The sequence below is a fragment of the Rhinopithecus bieti genome, unplaced genomic scaffold (assembly GCF_001698545.2).
Source record: "Rhinopithecus bieti isolate Rb0 unplaced genomic scaffold, ASM169854v2 scaffold_8211, whole genome shotgun sequence".
NCBI lineage: Eukaryota > Metazoa > Chordata > Mammalia > Primates > Cercopithecidae > Rhinopithecus > Rhinopithecus bieti.
In genome coordinates this window covers 162,816-187,363 of record NW_016805759.1, presented here as the reverse complement: position 1 = coordinate 187,363, position 24,548 = coordinate 162,816, and the positions used below count along the sequence as shown (strand labels likewise).

At 49.5% G+C, this 24,548-nt stretch overlaps 1 protein-coding gene across 5 annotated transcripts in view; it reads right to left on the bottom strand.

Annotated features, from left to right (window-relative positions):
• PLEKHA7 (pleckstrin homology domain containing A7) overlaps positions 1 to 23,176 on the bottom strand; it is a 238,946-nt gene extending 215,770 nt beyond the window's left edge. The window contains exons 1-3 of one of the 5 annotated variants that reach the window (XM_017873634.1): positions 23,060 to 23,176; positions 22,872 to 22,948; positions 22,736 to 22,793 (exon numbers count right to left, since the gene is read on the bottom strand). In XM_017873634.1, coding sequence (XP_017729123.1) covers positions 22,736 to 22,793; positions 22,872 to 22,948; positions 23,060 to 23,145 — 221 coding nt within the window. In that variant the 5' untranslated portion in view covers positions 23,146 to 23,176. The other 4 variants (XM_017873620.1, XM_017873626.1, XM_017873628.1 and 1 more) reach the window with 4 other exon arrangements.
• Positions 23,177 to 24,548: the final 1,372 nt, after the last annotated feature.

Here is a 24,548-nt window from a genome sequence, read left to right as displayed (position 1 = left end):
CACTGTGGTTGTGTACTATGCACAGGAAGGATTCACTCAATGTCAGTTTCTCTCCTTCTGGTCTATCCCATCCCAGAACATTGAGTGAATCCTATTCTTCTGGGCACAGCTTAGCTCCAACTCTACAGGGAGACCCTCAAGAGCGTGGATGACATCTCCTCTGGCCACTGCCAGTTTCTGTATGGCTCTGAGAACTCAAGGGGCATTTGAATATGCCCAATGTTTAGCTGGTAAGCCAACCTATTTTAATTCACTGTTGTCATTGTGGGCAGATGAGAAAATGTCTATTTTCAGATAATTCCCCAGAAGGGGTGACTGGAAGCTGGCGCAGAGACAAACAAGGATGCCGGTGGTTCCCAAACTGAAGAGGAATCTTTGGGGAGCCTCAGCCGGAGTACCCAAGGCCCAGCCTCTGCCCCTGAGACTCCCAGGCTCCCCCGGATACAGGGAGGGACCTCTCAGCAGCTGGTTGGCTTCTCAGGCAGAGTCCCAAAGAGGGAAAATCATAGACTCCAACCAACCATTTAATACATTCATTCAATCATTATTTTTTAGGACCTACTTATTACAACCACTATTCTAGCTACTAGAAGTACAGCCTTGAACAAGACAGGTTTGGTTCCTTGTCTTCATGGAGATGCATTCTAGCAGGGAGAGGAAAACAAATTGAAATATAACATGTCTGAGTCAGGATGAGAGCTCTAAAGAAAAAGAAAGCAGCACCGAGAGAACAGAGTGTGCTGGAGAAGAGGAATCAAGAAAGGTCACCCTGAGGAGACGACATCTCAGCAGAGACCTGGAGAAAGTGAAGGAGCAGCAGCCATGGGAAGATCTGGAGGAAAACAGTCTGGATAGAGGGGACAGCAGTGCAAAGGCCCTAGGCTGGCTGCCCTTCACACGTTTGAGAAACAGAAGCAGGGGTGGGAGGAAATGAGGCCAGGGAGGTAATGGGGTTGGGGAGGGGACAAGATGACGTGGGCCTCATGGACCACGAAGGATTCTGGAGTCCACTTTGTATGTGAGATACGAGCCCACAGATGATTTGAGCTGAGGGATGCCATGACCCAACTTCCACCATTAAACAATCCCTTCAGCTGCTATACTAGCAGACGGGGAGAGAAGCACAAAGACTAATTAGGAGGGAACTGCAGTCGTCCAGGCGGCTGAGGACAGTAGTATGGACTAGGGGGTAGTAGTGGAGGGTGTGAGAATTCTGATTCTGGATAAATTTCAAAGCAGGGCTGACAGGATTGTAAAAGCTTCCCGGGAATGTGCCTGATGCCAGGTAGTCCTGGGCCTTACCAGATGCCAGTCCTGGGTAGGCCAAAGGACAAACCGAATTTGATCCACGGACTCCCAGCCCGGGTATGCAGGGCTGGGAGCTGTGCCTCTGCAAAGCTCTAGGCTGAAAGCTATGTGACTGTGTGGGAAGGGAGTGGGGGAAGCTCTCAGATCTGACCGGAAAGGGGCATCTCTCAGAGGGACTCACCACACTGTGCCCCACTACCGTCGCCACTGAAGGGCTGGGTGGCTCATGGGCAAACTGCTCCCGGCTTTCAAGGGTGGAAGGAGGAACTCCTTCATAAGGAAGCCCAGTGAGGGCAACTTGGTGATATGGGTTCAAGCCCTGGCTCTACTACCTCCTGGCTGTGGTCTCTGGGTCTGGGTCTCAGTACTACATGGGTAAACAAGAATCATAATATGCCACCTGTAGGATTCTTATGAGGTTTTCAATGAATCAATATGGGCTGGGTGCAGTGGCTCATGCCTATTATTCCCAGCACCTTGGGAGGCCAAGGCAGGCAGATCACTTGAGGTCAGGAGTTCGAGACCAGCCTGGCCAATGCGGTGAAACCTTGTATCTACTAAAAATACAAAAATCAGCCAGGTGTGGTGGCACATACCTGTAGTCCCAGCTACATGGGAGGCAGAGGCAGGAGAATTGCTGGAACCCAAGAGGCAGAGGTTGTGGTGAATTGAGATCTTGCCACTGCACTCCAGCCTGGGCAACAGAGCAAGATTCCATCTCAAAAAAAAAAAAAAAAAAAGAAAAGAAAGGAATTAACCTGGCCAACAGAATCAGAATACACCAACCATTCCTAGTTACAGCATCCCTGGGCCTCTGTGTCCTCATCTACAAAATGGGAGGAATAACACCTTTTAGAGCTACCATGAGGATTAAAGCAAATAATGTGTGAAAACTGTTGGTCACAGAAAAGTGCCTCACTGGTTGTGAAATTCCCTCCAGACCCTTAAGTGATATTTGACATGCTCTGATTGAATCCTCTTCCATACCAGCACCTCATGTTGCCAACTCTGCCACCTTTCCCCCTGCCTAGGCTTGGAGAGAACCAAGGCATCAGGGAGACCCTCAGCTCTCTCTCCTCCCTCCTGCCACATTCCTATCAGGCTCAGTACCAAGAAACCCTTTCTGTGAGAGCCCCTTCAGGTAAATTATCAGCCATAGAAATCAATTCCAAAGGCCTCAGAGAAATCAGGAGATACCAAAGGAAAATAAGGCAGTAGGCTGAAGAGAAAAGTGAATGCCTTCTTCACTTTTCCTCTTTCCTACTATCTCTGGATGGACTTAAGGAAGGGGCTGGGTCGGGGTGGGAAGAGTAGGGGGCAGGCAGGAAACAACTCCTGCAGGTTCAGCAAAAGTCCCTGGCAGTTTTAAACACGTCCTCTGGCTCTACTCAACCAGAAACAACCAGCACCCATGGGTCATTCACAGAGACCTCAGCTCTCTCAGTTCCTGTGGCTCTACTTGCTGGCAGCGCCGACCTCCCAGAGTCATTGTGAAGAGCCACGGAGCACACAGTAGGCACTAGATAAATGGTGGTTATGTGAGTATAGAAATGAGCTAGGGACACTGTTTCCTTTTTTGTCTCTGGGCAGCCTCCTGACACTAGATTGCAGACCATAAAAACTGCCCCAGCTGCAACGGTGTTAAATGGTTCCACTTGACATGCTTGCAAACGTCAACACTCTGTCATACCGACAACCTCAGTTAAAGTTTAAAAGCCCTGCACAAGGACCTTTGGCAAATCCTGTATATAAATGATCAGCCACAAAAATAAATCCCAAAGCCCTCAGAGAAATCAGGAGAGACCAAAGGAAACTAAGGCAGTAGGCTGAAGAGAAAAGTGAAAGCTGTCTCCATTTTCCCTCTTGCCTACTGTGTCTGGGCAGACTTAAGGAAGGGGGAGGAAACAAGGAGGTGTAAGGTGTTAGTATCAGATAATTATCTATGGCAGATAATTAAGTCCATGAGTAATTATGGTAAACTGCAGGGAACACAAGCTTAAGTATATAGTAGATTTTTCCTCAAAGTCCTCTTCAAATGGGGACAATGCACACATCAGTTTTATCAGCTTGAATTCATCATCTTTCCCTATGGCCCCTACACCTGCCCCTAGAAGCACCGAGCACACAGGCCTGAAAGCCAGTCTTTCTCTGTCAGCAGGGTCAAGGCCACCAGGTGACAGGACTTCTGTGCACTGCGCAGAGCTGCGAGGAGGGACGAAGTGTAGCAAGCAGGGTAGCCCTCAGCAGATGCCCCTTAGGAGGCCTTGGTGTCTGAGTGGAAGTGAGGGTGACCTGGAGTTGCACTTCCAGGGGTCAGTTTTTAACTAGGTCCCCCAGGGACACTAACCACCCACTCTCTTCATCCCTTCTATTTTACAGCAGGAGTGCTCCCAGGTGGCAGTGGGGGCCACCCGCCTTCTCCTTGTTTGGAGGCCAACCCTCACCTGCTGCAGGGGAGATCTCACAGGTGCCAACCTGTCCAGCCCCACCCCTGCAGACATAGGTGGGGGCTGGAGTCTGAGGGACCACCAACCAGCACATTCCACCTTCCTCCCCTACAGCCTCAGAGGGCCCGGTCATAGCCCTGCTGGGACCCCTCCCTGGATCCTCTGAGAGGTCCATTCTGCAGGATCCTCTCTCTGGGTGTCCTAGAAAATGACACGCTCTCCTGGCTCTGCCTGTGCTGTCCCTCTCCCAAAAACATCCCAACCCCTTCCGTCACCCAGCAAATCCCTGCTTGTTTCTCAAGATCCAGCTCAGGCTCCCTGACCCCAAGCCTCCCCCGGCCAGTCCTCCTCTGTGCCCCACCAGGCCCCATGCTTCCCTTCTCAAATCATTTGCACAGTATCCTCTGGTTGTTGACATGTCTGTGTCCCCACCAGAGCACAGGCTCCTGGACTCCTTGAGGACACCAGTGTTGCTTTGATTCATTAACTGAATGCCTACTATGTACAAGATGCATTCTACAGCAGTGAACACAACAGACAAAATGCCTGTCATGGAGCTAATATTCCAGTGACAACAAATATCCTACACACAGTAGTACTTTCTATATTCAAGATTGTTCTGAGTACTTCCTATTAATTCATTTAATCCCTGCCACAATTATTACTATCCCCACTTTTCAGATGAGGAAACTGAGGCTCCAGAGTACACAACCTGCTCAGGATCACACCACAAGCTAGTCAGTGGCAGGGCTGGGATTCAAGCCGAGGCAACCACATAGCAGACCATGCTCCCAAGCACTGGGCCACTCTGGCTTTCAATGCTCTTTTCTCTACTCTGCTTCACTCATGTTGGTATCTACCGTGCCCAGGCCAGTGCTTGGCACACAGCCAGTACTCAGTGAACATCTGCTAAATGAAGGGACCCCCTGAACGATGAATGCTGGTCCCCCATCTACAACACCCACTCTTTCTCTCTTCCCCGCCCAATCCCAGTTCACAAGACACCCCCACACATACACCAAGTCTTCTGAGACTCATCCAGCCCCTGAACTGCTCCCTCCTGAGTGTTACTCTCCATGCAGCACCTGCACTACTTATCCTGACAGTGAGTCGCATGCAACCCAACCATCCTATCGCCTGAAGCAACGTGGACATTTGCTTCGCCAGCTCCCTGATATCCCCCAGAGTATAACAAATATGATGTCAGGTAAATGGACTTAAAATGCAAAACTGAATCTGACCTCCCCTCTCCAGTCCTCCATCATCACTGCAGCTTTTTCTTCCTCTGCCCAGAGGAAGCGAGGCAAGGCTCAAATCAAAAATAACCTTTGCTACAACTATACCCAGATTGCCTAAACCTATAAGCTATAACAGCCAAGGTGGTAATTAGGATGCAGGTGTGGTTAAAAACCACAAGTAAAGTTGGACATTTTTAAACCTGTAGTTAAATCTATCAGGATGTTCATTGCCCTCCCTTAGAAAATGCCCATAACTGAGAATCTGAGCTAACTGGGCAGTATACACAGGTACCCTCTGTGTATATCAGAGTCCCTGCAGAAGATAAGTCAAGAAATTACTTAAATACATTTGGACCACCATAGCCATTATAGAGAAAAGACAAAATACTTGTTGTTCATGGAAATAAATTCTAAAATCTGTTGAACCATACTATGTTCTGGAGACTAAGTACTTCGCATGCATTATTCTCATTTAATCTCTGTAAAAGACGTAAGGGTCAGATACCAGCATTTACCTCATTTTACAGAGGTTACATAGCCTGCCAGAGTTCCACAGCTGTGAAGTCTGGCTCCAAGCCTGTGTGCTCACCCATGACCCCATAGCTGCCCTATTTCAAGTCAGGAGTGAGAACAGCTGAACTGTGAGGGAGGCCAAAACTGGTCAAAGGCCCTCAACATGGAGACAGTAGACTCTCAGGGAGGCGAGAACCCACCTGAGAACCACACAGCGGCAGGCAGGACTTTTCAGTGGGAAAGCGCTGTAATGCAGCCCCTGACAGCCTTGGGAATACAGGCCTGAGGTCACACCCAGTTCCAGAAATGTTTCAGGTACACAGGGATGGGAGAGTCGGGAAATGCTTATCAATCTGCAGGAAGGAAGTCAACAGCTTATGGTCCTCAGCCAGGATGGAGTCTCCTGTGCTGCAGAATGCTTCACATAACTTAAAAGTTGAATCCCAGAGTCCGGGTGCAGTGGTTCACACTTGTAATCCCAGCACTTTGGGAGGCCGAGGCAGGCGGATCATGAGGTCAGGAGATCGAGACCATCCTGGCTAACACGGTGAAACCCCATCTTTACTAAAAATACAAAAAATTAGCCAGGCGTGGTGGCTGGCACCTGTGGTCCCAGCTACTCAGAAGACTGAGGCAGGAGAATGGCGTGAACCCGGGAGCAGGAGCTTGCAGTGAGCTGAAATCTTGCCATTTTACTCCAGCCTGGGTGACAGAGTGAGACTCCATCTCAAAAAAAAAAAAAAAAGTTGAATCTCAGAGTGGCTCTCTACCCTGTGGATATCAGCTTCAAGTTCAGCCAGGTCCCAGCCTGGAGCTATCAAGCCCAAGCAAGCCCTTTTACTGCCTCACACAGCACAGACTGATTTGTGGACCCATCAGGACTGAGTGGAGTCCCCTGCCCCAAGGCTGTGCTTCTGGGCCAAGGTCGTTTCTGTACCCACCCCAGGTCACCACTGCTCCCATTACCACCCCCCTAAGAATACCCCTGACGTTCCTATAGGGACTTCAGAGAGAAAAGCCACTTATCTTCTCTTTGTTCCACCCCATAGTGTACCTCCTCCTTCTCTCATCAGGAATGTCCAAGGACAAGGAGCTGAGCAATGACCCCAGAGTCTGCAGGAAAGCACTAGAGTGAGGTTTTCATGCTGAGTCTCAAAATGCCAAACCCTACCACTGTGAAGAAGAGCCCATTTTCCCAATATTCTCTTAACTTTGTCTGAGTGGGGCTGGGCTAGGGGGTTCCATCTCTAGAGGGAGTCAAGTCCAAAACAAAGACCGACAATCTGTCTCCTCTCTCAGACCCCAGAAACAGGAGGGAGAATGGAGCTAACCAGACAGTGGACTTCCTTCATTCACCTGGCACTCGATGGGCAGGAGGCAAGATAGCAAGACCCCAAAGCCTGCCTCAGCTAGTCTCTGAGCTCCAGGTCTCTGAGCCCCAGTACAGCCTGTACCCTCCCTCAGGGGCTCTCTGCAAAACCCGGGGGGGCTTCTCTACAGGTGCACGTGCTGGGGGGAGCGGTGGCAATTCCTACCAACCCCAAAAGGGGGAGCTGACTCAACAGAAGGCCGCATGCAGCTTGCTTCCAGTGAGTCCCAGACTAACAGCCCTGGCTATACCCTCTCTTCCCTCACCATGCCCATAGACTCTGACCTGTGTGAAGCTTGAGTGTCTCCTGAAACAAACTGGAGCAGTCTCCACAGCACAGTCTGTCACGCACATGGTGGAGACAGGCCAAGCTGGACAGAGAGAGACTATGAGAACTCCCAGAGAGGGAGCACTGGGTGACCCCGGCTCTGCCGCCTTACACCTGTGCATCCAGTTACTGGACTTAACCTCCCTGAGCCTCAGTTTCCCCATCTGTAAAATGAGGATAACCATACCTACCTTATAAGGTTGGCAGGAGGATTAAAGGAGGCTGTGTCTGAGAAGCCCTTAGAACAGTGTACATGTGAACAGTGTCAGCACCAGATAAACATTTGTAAAATAAACAAATACGTACAAGCAATTGGCTTCTCAGTGTAAGAGCCTCACAGCCCCACCCCTCAGCTCAGTAGCACCCCTGAACTGAGCAAAACCCAACACGAACCTTCAGGAAAAAAACAAACAAACAAACTCTCAAACCTTTCCACTGACTCAAGGAGGCAATCAGCACCAACCAAGACCTCCCTCCCCAAGGAGCAGCCTTGAAAGGCCTGGCAAGATTACCCCACAATTCTCACACCGTATGTCACTAGGCTCCTCAGACACATGCAGCTTTTGGAATAAAGAGTGCACTTTGGGTTCTAATTTAAACATCTATGTATTCACAGAACAGGAAGCCAATTACTTTCCTTTCCCCCAAAAAATTAATATCCCCTCGGAATTTTCAAAACCATCGGGTGCCAAACACACAAACACATCTATGCATTGTTAGGTGAGAAAGGTTGGAAAAAGTTGAACAAAAACCGACTGAGCTCTCTTCAGCCCCCACCCACACACCAAAGCTAAAAAAAATAATTATTCGAAGCCTCCATAAGTGCATATAATGTCAAGCACCACCAATTGCATCTAGAAATGCATTAAGGGGTACAGTTATTATAGATATTTAGCTTCACAGCATTCAACCATATTTTTTAAATCCCAGGTCAAAATGTGTTGAAAAACAAATCTTCCCAAACCCTTTCTTTGGTGGGTAGGAAATCATTTCTCTTCCCTGGGACTCTGATCACTGACTTATCCCCTTCCTCCCAGCCACACCATACAATTCCCCACTCACTCCCTACTCCAACCAGCCCTAATCCTCACATATCTGCAGTTTGAGGAGGGTAATGGCAAATGTCAAATCAACCAACCCACACCTATTTGGCTAAGCACCGTCTCTGTGCCTGACACTGTCCCCTGGAGCTGGGGAGTTCTTCATGGCAACTGAGTCACAATCCTGGCCCTGTCCCATTCCCCCAGGACCAGCTCAGCAACAACTGCAATGCCAGACATCTCCATGACTTGCTCATCATTGCCACTGTCTGCCGGGACACATGTATTCTCCCACACAGAGGAAGCCTTCCCATTTCTCAGCTTAATTGCCTTTTGCTTGCCTTCTCTGGCTATCAATGTCAATCACTCAGAACAACCTGTCACCCCAGGCCCTCCTCCGCCTGCAGGATCTCTAAGTGGTCATGGGGTTCCAAGATGTGGAGCTGCACACCTACCCCAAGGCAGAACATAGGCCCCATTCAGTGGTCACCCCCAAGCTCATTCCCACCACTTCCCACTGGGACTGACAGCATCATTTCAGCAGAGGTGAAGGCAGCACATTCCCACCTTCCACTGAGAAAACCAGAGGCTCCCCAGGCTCCACCCTGGGTAACGGGATGGACATTCAGACAGCTGTACCCCACTGATACTCGCTCAAGGCCTTTCACACAGTTTAACCCAATGACTTTGGACAGATGTTCTTCCATAAGGAAAGCGACTCACAATGCCTGAGGACCTACCATGTGCTGAATAGCATGGTAGGAGCTTCAGACAGGCTATCACATTTCATTCTTAAATAACACTATGGAGAAAAATAGTTTCATTATTCTAGAGATGGGAAAGCTGAAGCTCAGAGATGCTTCTACTTTCAGCGTCCGTAAGAATCACCTGTGAAGCTTGTAATAAATGCTGACTCCCAGCCCCACCCCACAGAAGCTCTAATTCATTTCTACCCTCACTGCCCCTTACCAATCCTCTAATATAGACACCAGGGTTACTGCCTCTCCACAAAAGACCCAGATGCAAACCCTAATACTAACATGTGGGAACCCTCTCCACTGGAGGGGACTATGGACAGGGAATGTAAATCAAATGTGTCAATCAATGGTAAGTACAAGAAACCTGTTTTTGTTTTGTTTTGTTTTTTGAGACAGAGTCTCACTCTGTCACCCAGACTGAAGTGCAGTGGTGGAATCTCAGCTCACTGTAACCTCTGCCTCCCAGGTTCACATGACTCTCATGCCTCAGCCTCCCGAGTGGCTGGAATTACAGGCGTGCATCACCATACCCAACTAATTTTTTTTATTTTTGTATTTTTAGTGGAGATGGGATTTCACCATATTGGACAGGCTAGTCTTGAACTCTTGACCTAAAGTGATCCACCTGCCTCAGCCTCCCAAAGTGCTGGGATTACAAGCGTGAGCCATGACACCCCTCCAGAATCCTGTTCATCTTCTCTCTGGTTGGACACAGCCACACAGGGTTTCCGAAATGAGAAACAGTTTCTTTGATATTTAGCACCAACCATTTACTGCCAAGCTTCCTTTTAAAGACAAGTCTCAACAAGAAAGCACAGTTCTTTCTCCCTCTGGCTACCCTGACCTTCGGCGATCTCCCCAAAGAGAACCAACCACAGCTCTTCTGTCAACCAGGCCACATTTCACCTTAGGAAGGGGCTTCCTCTATAGGAGTAGCAGTGATAATAGCTAATTCCTATATAGCGTGTACAATTTGCCAGATACTGTTCTAAGTTGATAGGTACAGTCATTGTCCCCATCTTTCAGATGAAGAAACATCTAAAGACACAGACAGATTCAAGTGACCAGCTCAAGCTAAAAGCAGAGTGAGGATTTCAACCCAGGCACGCTGATCCCAGAATCCATGTTTTGTAAACACCATGTGGCACCACCCTATAGACAAAGGAATTCAGGGAGCCCCTTAGGGCATAGCTCCCATACACCATGCACCTGAAGCCAAGCTACTAGTAAAGGATTTTATCCAAGGTCTGTCCCTACTCCTTAACTCAGCACTAACCTCTTTGAGATCCGAACAGGCACACAGGTATCATGGACCTCACTCCTAATCCCCAGCTCCTTCACATTTTCTGCGTTGGCCTCTCCTGCCTCAGGCCACTCACTGCTCTGCTCCATGGCTGCCTGGACTTCCTCGTTCACCCTCTGAAGCTCCCCAGCCCCAGGCACCCATATTGGAACTGTCCAGCATTCCTCTCCCGTACTGGGCACTGCTGGAGGGCAGAAACAGTGAGCTTCACTTCTCTCTGCAGCACCCAATATCTGGCATAGAGGAGCTGCTTAATTGGAGTCTGGTGACTGAACAGATAATTCCTTGATCAAAAGCTATCCAGCCTCCAACTAAACTGCCCCAATAAGGTGCCCACCACCCCTCAAGATGGTCAACTCGTTCCATCTGTGGACAGGTACAGACAGCTCAATTTGCAAGTGGAGAGGATATGATTGTTGCAAAGGTGATTGAATTAACCTAAACCATTGCTCTGGCTCCCTTCTTCACTAGAAGAGGACGATCTCATCTCCCACCTCACCCAGTGGGAGAGAACACAGGAGGCTGTGCAGCCAGGGGCCTTGGTACAGGGCTGGAATGGAATCTCTGGCCCCTCCATCCCCCAAGCATGCTGTCCCCCTTCCCTGCACCATAGAGTGTGATGCAGGAAGTCACAAGACGTAACCAGCAGCCCCAGGAAGAGACTGCACATGAACTCCAAGCTGTCAGACCTCAAGAGGGGGAGGCTCTGTCTTGGCAAAAAAGCCCCTGAGAAACCCTGAGAAAACTGGCTATGATGCTGGAAATGCTCTTCTGGCAGGACCTGAAAGAGACAGCCAGGCTCTAAGCAGGCTTAAGAAGCTCATCAGCCCCTAAGCTAAGGTCAGCTGACATCTGTTGGGGGAGAGGGTGCCTCTCCAGCTTGAGGAGGTCCACTCCCCCAGAGCACCAGGGACTGGCTCACAGTTCTGCCTGGGGACTATCCACCACCCATCACTCTTCTACCCTGTCTTTCTGAGGGAGGCCCAAGGGGGCTTCTGCCTCACAGTCATCAGGGAAGGTGCAGGCAGAGAAATACTTTTGAGGGATAGACCCTAGAGGGAGGAATCAGTAGACAGGGAGTTAGCCGGGCATGGCAGTGCACACCTGTAGTCCCAGCTACTCAGGAGGCTGAGGCGGGAGGATTGCTTGAGCCCAGGAGTTTGAGGTTACAGTAAGCTGAGATGGTACCACTGCACCCCAGCCTGGGCAACAGAACAAAACCTCAACTCTTAAAAAAAAAAAAAAAAAAGGAATAGAAAGAGTGATGGTGAGAACCACAGGGCACCATGTACCATGGTAGAAACTGCACAGAATTTGGAGCCAAGAAGACTTGGGTTCAAGTCTCAAATGCCTCGGTGATGCTGGGGCCTTGGAAAGATCTATTAACCACCACTCCCTGCCCCCACCAGCCTCAAATGCCTGATCTGTAAAATGAGGACAATCAAAGTATCTGCCTCTACAACAAATGCATTTTTCAACTAGAAAGCACCATGAAGATTATTATTGTTGACACCTGTGACCTGAGACGTGCCAGACAATGCATTTGTCCTTTAGTGGTCAGAGCCGATAACCAGGTGGCTGCACAGATTAAGCAGCAGACATCTGTGCAGCCTGCTAACTGCCCAGGAAAGAGGTAAACCTGGGGCCACCCCTAACTCAGACTCACCCACTGTTAATATTTTGCCCCATTTGCTCTATCATCCACTCCTTACCCCCAACAAAAATTTCCCCCACATCACACAACTTAACTACTTAAGAGCAAATAACTTCAGTGTGTATTTCCAAGAATAAGTGTATCCTTTAAGTACCAGAATAGTCGGGCTTTTTTTTTTTTTTTTTTTTTTTTTTTTGCGACAGAGTTTCACTCTTGTTGCCTGGGCTGGAGTAGTGCAATGGGGCGGTCTCGTCTCACTGCAACCTCCGCCTCCTGGGTTCAAGCAATTATCCTGCCTCTGTCTCCTGAGTAGCTGAGATTACAGGCATGCACCACCATGCCCGGCTAATTTTGTATTTTTAGTAGAGATGAGGTTTCTCCATGTTGGTCAGGCTGGTCTCGAACTCCGGACCTCAGGTGATCCACTCACTCTGGCATCCCAAAGTGCTGGGATTACAGGCATAAGCCACTGCGCCCAGCCCAAGGTTGTGCAGTTTTTATTGGTCCAAACCAATTTCTGAGTTGAGTTCTACAGTTTGCATGCCCCTGACCCCGGCAATCCTAGTTCAAGGGCACCAGACTTCTGCAGCCACTGAATGCAGTTAGGACTCAGAAGTCATGTCTTCACTCCGCCTCACAGCTGTGTAGATGTACAGAAGAGGAACTCACATTTATTGGGCATTTACAATGTGCCAGTAAATGTGGCGCTACTACTTGCTAAACCCTTTCCATCAATTAACTCACGTAATAGTCACATTTAACCCCATTTTACTGGTGAGGAAGTAAGGCTTAAAGAGAGTAGGTAACCTGCCAAGGTTAGGGAGCTGTACATGGTGAAGCTGAATTGGAGTTTAGGTAGTCTGACTCCAAAGTCCACACACTTGGCTACCGTCTCTTTACACATGCTGTCACCCACATCAAAAGCTCTTTTCATACATTTTTCTGCATGATGAAGTTGCCTAGTTGTGCTTTGGGCTTCAACAAAAACCAGCCCTGCTGCCCAGGCCGGTATCCCAAAGAGTGTGAGGAGGCTGAATGAGAGAGAGAAGTGATCCAGCACAACTCACAACTCAGTACAAGCAAAAGATAATCCAAGGTTACCACAGCTGCTAATGTTTTCCTTAAGTCCTCCTGTACATCCTGTTTGGAGATGTAGGGCCCAGAGAGGCTGAAAAGCCAACAAGGAGTCTCCCCACACTCCTCTGTCACCTAAGACTTAACAGGGGGATCTGGCATTCCTCTGCTGGTACACATTCCTGTTTAGAACACAAAGCAATAAACATGATGCATCTGGCCAAAGTATTGATTTGAAACGAAGATATGAGAAAGGATTCCATAATGAATTAAATAGAGGGTGAAGTCTCAATTTTAGTCTGTCAATGAATTTTTGGACAGAACCAACATTTAATGGCACTTCTTGCATCCCGTCTCCTAGGTGAGTTGGCCTTCATTCTCTTCTGCCATTAGACCTACGGCTGAAAAGTCTGAGAAGCCTGGATATGAGGAACAATATGTCCAGGCCTCTCCCTTGAACTTTGAAGAAGCTCAGGTAACGCAGTATACACCTTTTTTTTTCCTTTTCTTTTCTTTCTTTTTTTTTTTTTTCAGACATTGTTTCACTCTTGCCTCCCAGGCTGGAGTACAATGGTGCAATCTCAGCTCACTATAACCTCTGCCTCCTGGGTTCAAGTGATTCTCCTACCTCAGCCTCCCGAGTAGCTGGGATTACAGCCACACACCACCACACCTGGCTAATTTTTGTATTTTTAATAGAGATGCTGTTTCACTACATTGGCCAAGCTGGTCTTGAACTCCTGACCTCAGGAGATCTGCCCACCTCGGCCTCCCGAAGTGCTGGGATTACAAGCGTGAGCCACTGTGCCCAGCCCAGTATACAACTTTAGAGAAGTCACTTTAACCCTCTGAGCCCAAATTCCCACACTAAAAAAATGCCATAATTACGGGACAAACCAGAGAATGTTCGTGAAATACTCTGTAAACGATAAAACATTAACTCAAAATATTTCTCATTTCAGAATTGAAAAGCAAATGTTTTGACAGCCATTTAAAAACAACCGGCAAATACAACCATATTCCTCTGTGTTTTTCCCTCTGCCAATATTTACTTAAGACACCTGCCAGTTTACTGAGATGCTGCTGTCTTACACTGAGCAAAGAGATTCAAACCTGTGCTGTGCTGTCCACTGAAGATAGAAAACAAGAGCAGGCTCTTCACTGAATCGCCAAATATTCCACATATTGAGGCTGAAAAGCCAACAAGCAGTCTTCCTGCAGTCCTCTGTCACCTCAGACTTAACAGGGGGTAAACTGGCATCTCCCTGCCTCTGCACATGTTTCTGTTTAAAGTGCTGTCTTAATCTTTTTCCAAAGTTCTCAATTTATGAAGCACCAAATTTACTCCCATAGACATCAAAAGAGAATAGAGGCTGGGCGCGGTGGCTCACGCCTGTAATCCCAGCACTTCGAGAGGCCAAGGAGGGGGATTACTTGAGGTCAGGAGTTTGAGATCAGCCTGGCCAACATGGTGAAACCCCGTCTCTCCTAAAGATACAAAAATTAGCCAGACATGGTGGAGATGTGGTACAAATTATGGCTCCTAATCCTTCCTTTTGCTTTCTAAACAACACTCACTGTTTTTCCTTTCCCACAGAACCTAACGTTTAAATCTGTGAACCCGCTTTTACCCTTGAAAACACAACCAGGAAGAGAAATATAAAGCATGGGATTTTGCCAAAACTTGCCAGGCTGGGAGAACCTTTCTTAACCTTCAACGAGGGGGTTCCGAATTTCTATTTTAACATATATGTAAGCTGCTAGTTTGCCAGAAATTCTTTGTGGGCCTATTACCCCCAGTTTTGAAATAAAGTTTCTGGGACTGCTGTTCCCAGCAACACCTCGATAAGAAAGATGACAAATAAGGCTGGGCATGGTGGCTCATGCCTGTAATCCCAGCACTTTGGGAAGCCAAGGTGGGTGGATAGCCTGAGGTCAGGAGTTCGAGACCAGCCTGACCAACATGTGAAACCCCGTCTCTACTAAATTACCCGGGCATGGTGGTGGACGCCTGTAATCCCAGCTACGAGGGAGGCAGAGGTTGCAGTGAGCCAAGATCACACCATTGCACTCCAGCCTGGGCAACAAGAATGAAACTCCATCTGAAAAAAAAAATGGCTGGGCACAGGGGCTGACGTCTGTAATCCCAGCACTTTGGGAGGACAAGGCAAGGGGATTGCCTGAGGTTAGGAGTTTGAGACCAGCTTGGCTAACATGGTGAAACCCCATCTGCACTAAAAATACAAAAAATAGCCGGGCGTGGTGGCACACGCTACTCGGGAGGCTGAGGTAGAAGAATCACTTGAACCCGGGAGACAGGGGTTGCAGTGAGCCGAGATCCCGCCACTACACTCCACCCTGGGTGACAGAGCAAGACTCTGTCACAAAAAAAAAAAAAGGAAGATGACAAATAAGTGAATCAACAGGTTTGACATTCTACAAGATAAATTTCACTACCATGAAGTTCAACATTTATCTAGGGAGGAAAATATAGAAGACAGGACAGACTCCTTCATAGGGGTGGCCCAGAAGACTGTCAGTTGGGTGAGGGCATAATTAAGGGCAGCCTCCTGAGCCATCCAGTATTCACCAGCTTTCCTAAAGGCCTTCTAGGCCTGGTGTCTACAAGATCCCCACCTGAACATCTGCCACATTTGTTTCATCCTTCACTCTCCAACTCCCTTTAATTTCAGACTAAAACATGGGTTGCTGAATACAAAACACACACCCTCGATACTTGGCATTATCTCCAGAGGCAACCTTCTGAAGGACTCATGCCTGGTCCCCACTCCCTGCCTCAGAGGGCCAGGTTCTTAACTGCCCACTCCCAGCCTCCTGGAGCCCTTAGCCCTACCTGGGTGCCCTGCTCCTTCCTGCTGCCCGGGGGGCATGGATATAGGTGCTTGTGCTCTATGGTGTCTTGGAGTGGGGTATGGTGGTGGCAATTCCTAGCATATGAGGTAAATGCACTGATACTCACATTTAAAACATTATATTCTACAAAATAGAAGTAACTATAAAATTTATGCTAATAATTTAAACTTAATGTTTCTTTATGTAGAATGACATTAAATAGCCAAAAAAAAAAAATTTTTTTTTGAGACAGAGTTTTACTCTCGTTGCCTAGGCTGGAGTGCAATGGTGTAATCTTGGCTCACTGCAATCTCCACCTCCTGGGTTCAAGTGTTCCTGCTGGCTCAGCCTTCCAAGTATGTGGGATTACAGGTGCCCACCACCATGCCCGTAAATAGCAATTTTTTTAAAAAATGACAAGTCAAGGGAAAAACTACAGAATAACAAAATTTTATATTTTAGCATCTTTTTTTTTTTTTTGAGACGGAATTCTCATTCTGTCACCCAGGCTGGAGTGCAATGGCATGAGCTCAGTTCACAGCAACCTCTGCTTCCCAGGCTCAAGCGATCCTCCCACCTCAGCCTCCCTAGTAGCTGGGACTACAGCCATGCGCCATCACACCCGGCTAAGTTTTGTATTTTTTGTAAAGATGTGGTTTTACCATGTTGCTCAGGCTAGTCTCAAACTCCCGAGCTCAAGCAATCCTCCTGCTTTGGCCACTCAAAGTGCTGCGATTACCGGTGTGAACCACCAAAGCCGGCCTAAAGATATTCAGTTGGTGCAAAAGTAATTGCAGTTTTTACCATCAAAAGTAATGGCACTAACCACAATTACATTTGCGCCAAGCTAATACTTTTTCCTTCTTTTTGAATAAGGAGCCTTGCATTTTCATTTTACATTTAGGCTCTGCAGATTATGTAGCCAGTCCTGCCACTAGGACGTGCTTCAGGTCTTAGGGGAGGGGAAAGTTAGCCTTATTGAAAGCCTCAAAAGTGACTTTCCCAGAGTCTAGCTGTCCTCACTTAGAGACAGGTACCCACAAAGAGACAGTACCTACACAGGGTGGCTCCACACAACCCCAAAGCTAAAACTGAGAAACTTGAAGCTAGAAAGGGTCTTGTGCAGCAATTAGCTGGTTCCTGCCAGTACCCTTGTGCCAAGTCACAGAGGATGCCAAGGGCCCAGCAGCCAGAGAAGGAAGATAGCCTAGTCCAGTAGCCAATAGGTATCCCAGTCCCAGAGGCAGAGCAATGAGGATATGAGATGAAGACGCAGAGGAGGCCATTGAGCTTCCACTGGCCAGCTTTGAGCATTGTTCTCAACAGCAACTGACTGTATCCAAGAAGCCTGGGTCTAGGCACCAGCCTTGAAAGGCCTGTTCATGGCTGTTGAGCTTCTTTCACCTTGCTCATTCTCCTCCATCCCAATCTCCTTCCCAGTAAGGAGTTTTCCAATACCTGTAATACCTAGAAAACTCATTAGGTCTCTTTAAAACACTGCTTGCTCAAGATATACCAAGTGCCTACTCAGCTCCCAGCCCTGGGCTGGGTGCCTAAGTCTCAGAAGTGGAGAATAAGATGCCTGCCTTCAAGGAACAGCCTTGGCACAGGCAAGGTGGCTGAGCCCCTCTTCTCTGCCATCTCCTCATTGCCTACGACCTACTGAACATCTGCTGTAGGGGGAACACAATTCATAAGGTTCCATGAAACCACTGAAGAGCAGCCCAGTGTAATACTCTAACTCCCATGGTCTCTTCCAGAAACTTCTCCCTCATAGGTCCCACGTTTTAAAAAGCTGTGCCTGCCAAATTGTATTTACTAATAATCAATGTCTTCAATTTCTTACTAATCAGAGACATGTACCACAACTAATCAGCATAGGAGACCAAGGGATACTGCCCTTCCAAAGTACCTCAGTCCCTAGAAAAAGCAAAGATGGGGTCTGGCCCCATGAGCCTTGGGGAAGCCTAACTAAGAGCAATGGCATATGGGCATGCATCTCCTTCAAGATCCATGGCCTGGGGTGGGAGCCACCACTACTACTGTGGCTATCACACGAGGGACTGAAGACCTATATTCTAGTCCCAGCTCTAACACTTCAGCAAAATCACTGAACCTTCATGGACCTGAGTTTCTTCATCTGAAGAATGGGGATGATTCCTCCCTTCCTGCCTCCAGGGGCTGTTACAAAGATCAAATAAGAAAAGACACAAGATAAAAACCATCTGCTCTAGGAATGTCCAGGATTACTGCAAGATTCTATGTCTGTAAAACAGAACTAGTAATAGTTGCTACCTCATCAAACTATTGTGAGAATTAAATCAATGATAGTTACAGAACAGTTCCTACCATTTTTCAAAGACTCGAAAAGATTAGGCTGTTACATAATTATTACTACTATTATTGCTACTTCTGTTAATGACACTATTATCACAATTACTATTATACCTTGCTACCCAGCTGAGGGATTCATAGTAGAGAAGTGCTAGAGTACAAGAAGTCATTTATTTATTTATTTATTTATTTATTTATTTATTTATTTAGAGACAGGGTCTCACTCTGTCGTCCAGGCTGGAGTACAGTATCACAATCATAGCTCATGGTAACCTAAGACTCCTGGGCTCAAGCAATCCTCACACTTAAGCCTCTCAAGTTGCTAGGATTACAGGAGCATACCACCGTTAATTTTTTCATTTTTTGTACAGATGAGGTCTCTCTGTGTTGCCCAGGCTGATCCTAAACTCCTGGCCTCAAGTGATCCCCTCGCCTCTGCCTCCCAAAGTGCTGGAATTGCAGGCATGAGCCACTATACCCAGCCAAAAAAATCTTTTTAAAGGGGTTATCAACATCCCTTAGTCTAGAACTGGGAGAACCAGCAGTAGATTTCTTATATATTTTGTCCCTCATTAATGCAAAACTGAACAAAAAGTACAGAAATCAAAACTAAAATTCACCTGCCAAAGCTCAAGCTTTTCTGCTTCAAGAAAGGGACTCTGAGGCTAGGTGCGGTGACTCATGCCTGTAATCCCAGCACTTTGGGAGGCTGAGGCAGGTGGATCACTTGAGGTCAGGAGTTTGAGACTAGCCTGGCCAACATGGTGAAACCCCGTCTCTACTAAAAATGCAAAAATTAGCCAGTCATGGTGGTGCACACCTGTAGTCCCAGCTACTTTGGGGGTGGCCGAGGCATGAGACTCACTGGAACCCAAGAGGCAGAGGTTGCAGTGAGCTGAGATCATGCCACTGCACTCCAGCCTGGGCGACAGAGCAATGCTGTCTTTAAAAAAAAAAAAAAGAAAGAAAGAAAGAAAAGAAACGGACTCTGGAGAGTATTAAAACATTTGCTGGCCAGTCATGGTGGCCTGCATCTGTAGTTCCAGCTACTTGGGAGGCTGAAGTGAGAGGATCACTTGGCCCCAGGAGTTCAAGGCTGCAGTGAGCTATGACTGCACCACTGTACTCCAGACTAGGAGACAGAGGAAGATTCTGTTTCTTACAATTTTTTCAAAAATTAAAATTTTTTAATCTGCTAAATATGAGGAACAACTGAGTATATCCTGTAAAAACTCACACAAATTTCCTGTGCAAGGATCCATTAGGAAAAATAAAATCAGCCGTATCAATGCTTTGTCCCTCTGACTCTATGAGCCAGTTAGAGGAGGCTCCTGCCCTCAACACAAAAATCAAACATTCAGAAATGCTCACAGCAAAGCTAAGAAATCAGACAACAGTAAAACATTTTTTTATGTGGGGGGTGGGGGATGAGGGAAAGAACAATTACTTCCAAAACCCTTAAGTCTCTCAAAAAATTGTCACAGAAGGAGGTCCGAAGTACAATCATCTGCCACAGGGCCCTGCCTTTGAGGGTAGAGAACACTGTCACACATTGCTTTCCCTAGGCCTGGAAGAGCCAAGGCCCTGGGGGCACAGGAGCGCACTGTAGGAAAATCATTAGGGACCTCACAGACAAGTTACCACAGAAGAGTCAGCAAAGGTGTGGAAGGCTGTGCTCCAGCCTCCACAGTCCCACACATGGCCTCACACACCCAGTCCAAGGCTGCACCTGGTACTTTGGGACATTTGCAGCCCTTCCTCCTGTCAAATGAATGATGGGCCCTGCCCCTGGGTGAGGCCAGTGAGATGCAAGCCATGGATCCCATCCCTCTCACCTTCTTAGAAAAACACTGCTCCAGCAACTGCCCGGTCTCTTTCCTGCAGCATCGACTTCTCCCTCTCCATGGGCTCATTCCCATCAAAACAAAACATGCTGTACAATCTTCCACTAAAAAAAAGAAAGGAAAACCCTCCCTCAAGCCCACATCCTCTCCAGTTACCAGCTAATGTCTCAACTCCACTTTGCAACAAAACTACCTGGAAGATTTGCCTAACTGACTCCCTGTCTTCACCACGTATTTTATCTTCCACCTACTCCAGTCAGCTTTTGTCCTTTAAGACTTCTGTGACCATGCATTCTCTTGGGGTTTCTCCCACCTTCTCAGTCCTTTTCAGTCTCCTTGCTGGCTTCACCTCTCTCCCCTCTAAACACTGCTTTGACCACCCAAAGGCTCAGAACATTGGTCTTCTGTCTGTACTCTCTTCCAAGGGGATTTCACCTAATTCCATGGTCTCGAATAACATCTATTATGCCCAGTGGGTCTCTTCCATCCTCTCGCCACCAAGCTTCAGATCACACTCTCTGATATACTCATATCTCAAATGTAAGATGGCAAAACAAGATCTCATGATTCTCCTCCACCCCAAACCGGCTCTTCCCATCTCAACAATATGAATGCTATCCACTCAGGTGCTCGAGCCCTGAGGAGTCATCTTTGCCTCTTCTCTTTCTCTCACAGACTTTATTCAGTCCATCATGAAGGCATGAAGAGCCTACTTCCTAAACATAGCCTGAATGTGACCATTACTGTGCTACCACCCTCAGGCAAGCCACTGCTAACTCCTGCATGGACAAGGGCAACAGCCTCAGCTGCTCTCCTGCCTCCCCCTGCAGTGGCCACCTACAATCCAATCTCCTCACAGTGATCGTTCTAAAAACACAAACCAAATCATGCCACTTCCCTGCTTAAAACCCTCCAACGACCTTTCACTGGACTTAGAATAAAGTAAGAGAATTCCTCACCCTGGCTCACAAAGCTTTGCGGCACTTACCTCTCTCCTACCTGTGACCTCTCCTCATGCCACTTTCTCCCTTGTGCACCACATTCCAGCTACTTGGCCTTCCTGCTCCTTAAACTCCAAGCTCTTTTCTGCCTTAAGCCCTTGCCCTGGCTGTTCGCTCTTCCCGAAATGCCTTGCCAACTCATCATCACATGATGTCTCCTTCTTGTCATTCAAATTTTACTTTAAACGTTGCCTATTCAGAAACACCATCCCGATCTCCCAGTACAACCAAGCCACCCAGTCACTCCACATCACATCACCTTATTTTAACTTTCTGCACAGTAGTAACCACAATCTGATATTATTATTCGTGTTTTTTACTTATCTTCTACTCCCTTCCCTCTACTATTAGATTGCAAGTTCCATGAGCACCTCGTCTGTTTTTTGTTCCCAATGCCTAGAACAACGTGTGAACGTGTGGCACACAGGAAAATTGTAATAATATCAACTGATGCAGTTATGAGCCAGAGAGGCCCACTGATAGCAAGATTCTGATGGCCCCAGCCAACTCAACTTCACACACACATATACGAGGCAGGGCAACAGAACCGCAGCAAGGCCCTATCCTCAGGTCTGTAAATGTCACCCATTAGTATTTTCAACTATTGTGCAAGAACCCAAACAGAAAAGGAGGTTCCGGGGTTTTCTTGAAATAAGCCGCTTTACTCCTAACAGTAGTAGTTCTGACTCACATTCGCCGAAGTACACCCAGTACTAGTCAGACCACCATCCAGACCTTTGGCGAGTTGATTCATTCAGTGAACAAACATTTACCGAGTGCCTACTCTCTGTCGGGCACTGGGGCAAGAGGTCAAAAGCAGTTTCTGGCCTCCCGGACCTCAGCAGGCAGAGGGAAACACGCTGCAACACAGGCTCCCGCCGGAGTGGGAAAGCAAAACCTGTACTGGCATAGGAGCCTGACCCGCGCCTTCACTTACTGCGCCCCAATCAGACATGGACTGATCCTACAGACCCAGGGTAACCTGGCTGGTGCCCCAACGCTCCGGGATTTTTGCGGAAAAGTTGCCCCTGGACTAACCCAGGCAGGAGCAAGAGCCCAGTTCAGCTCCGGCCAAAGAGACGCGGAGCGCTCGAGGAACGTCATTGGTTGACCAGTTCCCCTCCCTCCCCGCAGGCCCGCGCAGTGGATGGAGGCCGGGGGCGAGGTTCCGACTCTCCACGACCATCCCAGAGACTGTGGCCGGAGAAGGGGGTCCTCCTAAACGAGATTCCCCTAGTCTCTCCCTCTCCCCACTCCAACCCCGCAGGAGGCCCACACCAGGACAGAACTCCTCGTTCTACTCCCCCCACCCGAGCCCATCCCGGTCCCGGCACCCGCCTCTCCCGGCGGGGCGCCGCCCGAGACCCCAGAGGGCAGGCGTGCTCAGCACTCACACCAGCACCCGAATCCAGCCGGATTGCAAGGTCCAGGGCGCAGAGTCTGCGGCCCCTTCCCCGCTCCGCCCAGGTCCCCACCGTAGATGCGGCCCCCACCGCCTCCCTCTCTGAGGCCGCCAAACAACTCGGGCACACAAAACCCTGAGTGCGGCCGCGGCGCAGCGCGCGCCAACGAGCCCGGGCCGGCGGGAGCAGAGGGAGGGCTGGGCGCCCGGCGGGAACCTGGAGGGACCCTCGCGGCACAGGTGCGAGCGCGGCTGCCCCACTCACTCACTCGATGAAGTAGCTGGCGCCCTCCTCCGTGAAGCCCTCCTCCCAGCCGCGGGGCAGGTCTGCGGAAACGCCAGAAAAGTCCAGTCAAACTTGGGCAGCCGCGGCGCGCTCCCCCCACCCGCCGGCCCGGCGCCCACCTGAGCGGATCATGTGGCCCGAGTTGACGGGCTCCCCGGTGCGCGGGTGCAGCCAGGTCGTGCGGCGGAGCTGGTCACTGCGGGCAGAGAGGTGCACCTGTTAGCGCCGCCACAGCCCATGGGGCGCCCGCCCTGCCCCCGCTCACCCCCCCCCCCCCCGCCCCCCCGCCCGCGCCCCCGTGTCCCACTGGAGAAAGAAGCCGCGGCCGTCCCGGCACACCCCGTAGGACCAGTGCTCAGGTGAAGTGTCCCGCCCGCCCCTCGCCGCCGCCATGTTCGCCGAGCGCGGAGCGCGCCGCGGGGTGGGGGGGAGGGGGCGGGGGCCGCGGGCCGGGGTTGGAGGCGGTGGGCGGGGGCTCGGCCCTGCGCGTGGCCCCGGTGGTGTCGCGGGGCGCTCCAGGCAGGCGCGGGCTCCTCGGGGAGCGACTGCCTGGCCCGGTCCTGGCTACCGGAGTTCGCCGCCTCACGGGCCGGCCCAGCGCGGTGCCCGCGGCCTTTGTCCTCACGCCTTCCCCGCCCCCAGCCTGCTGGTGCCGGCGCTCCCCTTTGCCCCCGAGGCCAGGAGACCCGGGCTGCGCGGGGGGCCGCTGGCGGGCGCGCCTGGCAGCTTCGGGGCGCACGGTTGGACCCGACCAACTCCGAAAACGGCGCGCGCCCGAACGCTCAGTAAACCCCCGCCGACCCGCACCACAGAACTTCCCGACCCGGGAACTCCGCTCGTATGTGAACCGAGTTAACACTCAGGTTCCTGCCATATTCCCAGCCTCCGTCTCTTCCCCTGTAAGGTTAATCGAGTCTCCACGGGATTGTTGTGTAGATTAAATGAAGTAACAATCGCATAAAGTGCTTAACTGGACCCTGGCACGTAGTAGGTGATCTATCAATGGCAGGCCAAGCACGATTTCATTTTCCCAAGTTTTCAGCTAGGATGTGAAACAGGAGGGAGCAGGGTTACCCCCACACACTCCTGAGGTTGCAGGGTTTGCAGGCTCTTGCCTTCAGGTCCTGTTAAGTAACAGAGAGAAGGGGTGTTGAGGGCTCGGCAGCACGTCCATCTCTGGAAGAGCGGCGGCCAGGCGGGGCCTCTAGTGGGGCCTTGCAAAGCTCTTTGCAGTGGCAGTACCCTCTCATATTCGGGTCTTTACTGCTATCTTATCTCCTCGGGGAGCCCTCCCTGAGCCCTCTGCAAAGAAAATCCTTTCCCTTCTTCCCTCGCTATTTCATTACTGGTTTGCATTTAATTGATGTTCTTATTTGTGTTTGTCTTGTTTGTTGTATATTAGTTCCAACATGTCAGCGGGATGAGAGAAGGGGCTTTGATCTACCTCATACACTGCCTTGTCTCCAATGCCTGGAACAGCGCCTGACTCATGTATGCATTATGCATTCAATAACTGCAGGATGGGGTGGGGCGCAGTGGCTCACACCTGTAATCCCATCACTCTGGGAGGTCGAGGCGGGTGAATCACTTGAGGTTAGGGGTTCTAGTCCAGCTTGGCCAACATGGTGAAACCCCGTCTCTACCAAAAAAATACAAAAGCTAGCGGGGCGTGGGGGCGGGCGCCTGTAATCCCAGCTACTCAGGAGACTGAGGCTGGAAAATCGCTTGAACCAGGGAGGCAGTGGTTGCAGTGAGCCGAGATCGTGCCGCTGCACTGCAGCCTGGGCAACAGCGAG